Here is a 4,451-nt window from a genome sequence, read left to right as displayed (position 1 = left end):
TGTGGAATAGACAGATAAGTTGAAATTCTTATTCTGTTCTCTGTTCACTGTTTCTTTTATTCTGCGCAGCCCCTTCTGTGTGTGTTACTAGAAAAAAATAAAATAAAGTTAAATAAAACTATACAAAAAATTCAAACTTACTATTGTTACAGTTGTTTTCTGCTTCCCCAAAATGATTACGCTTTAAGGATTTTCCACTATCTAGATCAACAAAATTGTAAGTATTAATAACATTTCAATAGTATGGTTTACATCGTAAACTTTTAATTGTTACGCGTACTAACTAGTTACTTTCTATTAAATTATCTTAATTTCAGCAATGTATTTAAAGAATAATGTATAAAATTAATACGATACGCAGTAAAATGTTTAACTAAATACGTTTATTGTGTATATATTTACATATATCGCTGAAATTAAGATAATTTAATAGAAAGTAACTAGTTAGTACGCGTATCAAGTGCACGATGTAAACCAGGCCAATAAGTTTAGTATATACCTACTATAGTAAACTCACCAGGTACAATAATCTTTTGTTGTACTAGAGATTGTACAAGCGGAGGACGTGCAAGTATTGTCGATGACAACTTTTTCGTTTGTAGACAATAATCATTTTCCTCTTCCTCTTCCTCTTCACTACTACTACTTTGAAGCCGCTTTGGACATTGTCTTTTTCGTTTCAAAGTTACTTGATTTTCTTCTATTTCACTGCCTACGTCAGACGTAAACTGTAATTTCTTAATTTTGGCATTGGCCTTAATTAGGTCATCTAAAAAATACGTACATTAAAAATATATGTCAAAGTAAAAGATAGATATGATATATTGATTGATTGATATACGGTCTAAAAAGATTAGATGTAAAAGCATAATAACCTGTTTCAAAATATATTCTTTTAATTTTATATAGCTGCCACTGTTCATCTGGTTCCTCGCCCTTTCTTAAACATTTGTTGAATAGGTGTTGCTGCTTAATGTGTTGTGGCCAAAATGATTCTTTTTTAAGCGGTGTTAGCCATGATTTGTGCACGACACCAAGGCCACCTTCATTTTCGTTCTCCAAGGAAAAAAATTCTACACCAATTAAAGCCATTATATGATAGTGAGGATAGTTTGTTGCAGATAATTGAGACAAATCTATTGAAACAATCATATAATCACCGAATTAATTAACGTCGAATTTTTATTGACTACCAGCGGGCGGCGGTAGGCGCGAAACTTACATGAAGTCACAGCCGAAGATAAGAAAACACAATAGTTCAAATAACACACTGCAATACGTTTACACGAAGTATCGAAATCGAAATCAAAGTAATAATGTGCCGAGTAGAAACTCGTCACGATAATATAACGTTTATAAACGTAGAAAAACATATATTATGGAAACCGACTGATATGGCTCTTGCTCTTGCATCAGAACACAACAAAATGGCCGCGTTCAGCAACTCAACTGTTGCGGAACGGATCCGTGAGCGTTCGCTGCTATTGGTGTATTTTTTTAACTAATAATAAAGGCTGTGTTCGGAAATGCACTGCCAGTACTGAAAATCTATAGTTCACGTTACGTATACTATAGATTTTCAGAGTACTGGCAGTACATTTCCGAACACAGCCAAAGAGAGACAAGAGTATACTAGAAGCCTAGAAAACAGAGATGCGACATTGCGTCGGTTAGGTAACCACCGCCATTTTAATTCAATATAAGTGCTCTTGACCAATAAGCTGATGACAGTTGATGCAAAAGGTAGAAAGATTAGATTAGGTTAGGTTAAGTCCGATATTAAATATTCACACAAATAAGAATACTTACATCATAATAATAGTTTTTTATTGCACTTCGACACTGTATTGTCTAAATTTTTCTCTATATGTATATGTACATATGTTATAAAACTATATATCTATTAGATGCAATAGTGAATTAAAATGGCTCTCTGATCACGTGTTTTAGACAGCCAATAAAGCCATACCCTTCAATGACGCATCTCTGTTTTTAAGGTCTCTAGAGTATACGAGCAAATAAAAATTCGTTAAAATATTTAATTTTTTATTCTAATATATTGCGAAGAATATTACGTAATTTTTGTATTCTTTTAGATCATCCAATAACAGTGTGAGCGTTTATCGGACGTCATTCTTAGATATATTACTATTGTCGTCATATATATTATAATAATTTATAATAATGGTCATATATATGACGTCAATGTAACATCTAGCTGACGTCATATCGGTGACGGCAATTTTTGGTATTACAAATGACGTTAAAATAACGTTCCGTTTATGTCATTTCACGTCATTGTCATCAGAATCACTTCATAATCACGTCATTATCACGTGAGCTTGCTAGCTGGGATACTGCAAAAAATAAGGTAATAAAGATATCTTATTTATGAAATTTTTTATTAAAAAATTTACTTATACCATACAATATGAATAGTGAATAGTGTTTGTATTTAGTTTTTTTTCAAAGTAACATTATTCAATTCATTACCATCTGTGGCAGAAATCCCATTGCCAAGAAACTGCTCCTTCATTTAGAAAATAGTTTTTAAAATTTTCCCTTATGGCATTTGCTTGGCGAGAATGAGTATTACTACCATCATTTTGTAATGATGCTAAGCCACAATTGTTTTGTATCACTGTTCTCCATTCTCCAGAAGTAGGTTCCTTATTACGACGAGGTTCATCAGCAAAACCTTTGCTACAATATCCTACTTTATCCATACAATAATTATGCAAAATTACACAAGCTTTTACGATACTTTCAGCTGTTTTTAGAGATGTTGTAATCTTTTTTGCTAAAATAGTCCATTGTGCCACCATAATACCAAATGTATTTTCTATAACTCTTCGTGCTCGACTCAATCGATAATTAAAAATTGCTTGTTCATTAGTCAATGTTTTCCCTGGATATGGTCGTAATGCGTAATTATTTAATTGAAAGGCTTCATCTGCAATCAACATGTAAGACATAGGTTCTCCTCCTTCAATAATTGGGGTTGGAGATGGTATATACATTTGATTATGCTGGAATCTATAACCCATGACAGAATTTTTAAAAATTCCTCCATCACTATGTCGACCTTCTCCATCTATATCTACCATTAAAAATTTATAGCGTGCTGATGCTATTGCCATTAAACTAATGCTGTGATTTCCCTTATAATTATAAAAGGTCGAACCGGAATGTGGTGGAGCCTACAAAACAAAATTTTTAATTAACGAGTATTGATTTGTGCATAATAAAATTATTGAATATACAGTATAGATTACCTTTACATTTACATGTTTACCATCTAAAGCTCCAATACAATGCGGAAAGTTCCAATCATTTTCGAATTCTTTTACAACTTTTTTCCATTCACTTTCAGATGGTTGAAACAGTTCGTTTTGAAGAACATTCCACAGACTTTCGCATGTCTCTGATATTATCTTACAAGCAGTATTTTGTCCAACTTGATAAGCAAAGGCAATTGAAGACATAGTGTCTCCAGTAGCCAAAAACCTATAATAATACAAAATATAATATCATAACATTAATAAACGCATACATTAATATTGTTTAGAACATACCTCAATGTTAAATATAGTCTGCTACGTGCTGGTATAGGTTTCCGATAATTTGTTGGCATCTTTTCTATATGTGGCTGTACTATACGTAATAAATTGTCAAAGCCTTCAACGGTAAGACGCGTGTATTGGAAATGAACCTCTACATCGTAAAGTCGCATTTCATGAATTAAATGATCACCATCACCTTGGTGATTACGCTTTTGATTAATAGGCCGGACCCACCATCGCCGTTTTCTTCGATAATTAATGTTAGTTGTTTTTTTTAATTCGATATACCACAACGCTAAGAGTACCTTTGTATTCATATCAATTTTAATAGCATTTATTTGTATAATATATAACAGAAGTAACAAATGTCTCCACTGTTTATCCATCATTACTTAAAAATCATACCTTAAAAAATATATTATATTATGTAATAACTTATTATATTATGTCTAAGTATTTTGTTATTCACATAACGACACACATAACTTAACTGTAATAAACTCTGATTAATAATTATTTATACCTACTTACACATTGACATTTTCTGAAGAGGTTGTAATTATCCTTGTTGTTCACTGATGTTAAACGAGGATAAATAATACATGGATGCATCCAGAAAAATTTCCGAACACAGTCCAATAAGCATATATATAATTTTTCCAAGTATCGTGACGTCGCAGCAAAAGTTGGACGAAGTGAACATTTCTCGTACGCGACAAGCGAATGAATCGAACTGCGTATGATTACACAAAAAGCAAAATTAATTGAAAAATATAATCTTATACATAACTTCGATATATGTAACAAAACATCTTAGGCTGGAATCAGACTACGCATTGAAAATTGAGATTGGAGATTGAAAATTGAAATTTGACCAATGAGGATAAT

General features: G+C 32.0%; 1 protein-coding gene across 1 annotated transcript; it reads right to left on the bottom strand.

The window, feature by feature from the left end:
• Positions 1 to 2,489: 2,489 nt before the first annotated feature.
• LOC108779799 (putative nuclease HARBI1) lies at positions 2,490 to 4,175 on the bottom strand. The gene is made up of 4 exons (XM_018547303.1): positions 4,095 to 4,175; positions 3,576 to 3,868; positions 3,276 to 3,507; positions 2,490 to 3,200 (listed from the first exon to the last, which is right to left on the bottom strand). The coding sequence occupies exons 1-4, from the start codon at positions 4,173 to 4,175 to the stop codon at positions 2,490 to 2,492; spliced, it is 1,317 nt and encodes a 438-aa protein (XP_018402805.1).
• Between the last annotated feature and the right edge of the window lie 276 nt (positions 4,176 to 4,451).

Source organism: Cyphomyrmex costatus, unplaced genomic scaffold (genome assembly GCF_001594065.2).
Source record: "Cyphomyrmex costatus isolate MS0001 unplaced genomic scaffold, Ccosl1.0 scaffold621, whole genome shotgun sequence".
Classification (NCBI taxonomy): domain Eukaryota; kingdom Metazoa; phylum Arthropoda; class Insecta; order Hymenoptera; family Formicidae; genus Cyphomyrmex; species Cyphomyrmex costatus.
The sequence above is the reverse complement of the archived record's forward strand: the minus strand, read 5'-3'. Positions and strand labels throughout refer to the sequence as shown.

Bases quoted from the DNA above. Each gene is read 5' to 3' on its own strand.
- LOC108779799 (XM_018547303.1), bottom strand. From the start codon at position 4,175: ATGCATCCATGTATTATTTATCCTCGTTTAACATCAGTGAACAACAAG. The intron at 3,869-4,094 runs GTAAGTAGGTAT...ATGAATACAAAG, and splicing joins TCTTCAGAAAATGTCAATGT to GTACTCTTAGCGTTGTGGTA. The intron at 3,201-3,275 runs GTAATCTATACT...TTTGTTTTGTAG, and splicing joins GTAAACATGTAAATGTAAAG to GCTCCACCACATTCCGGTTC.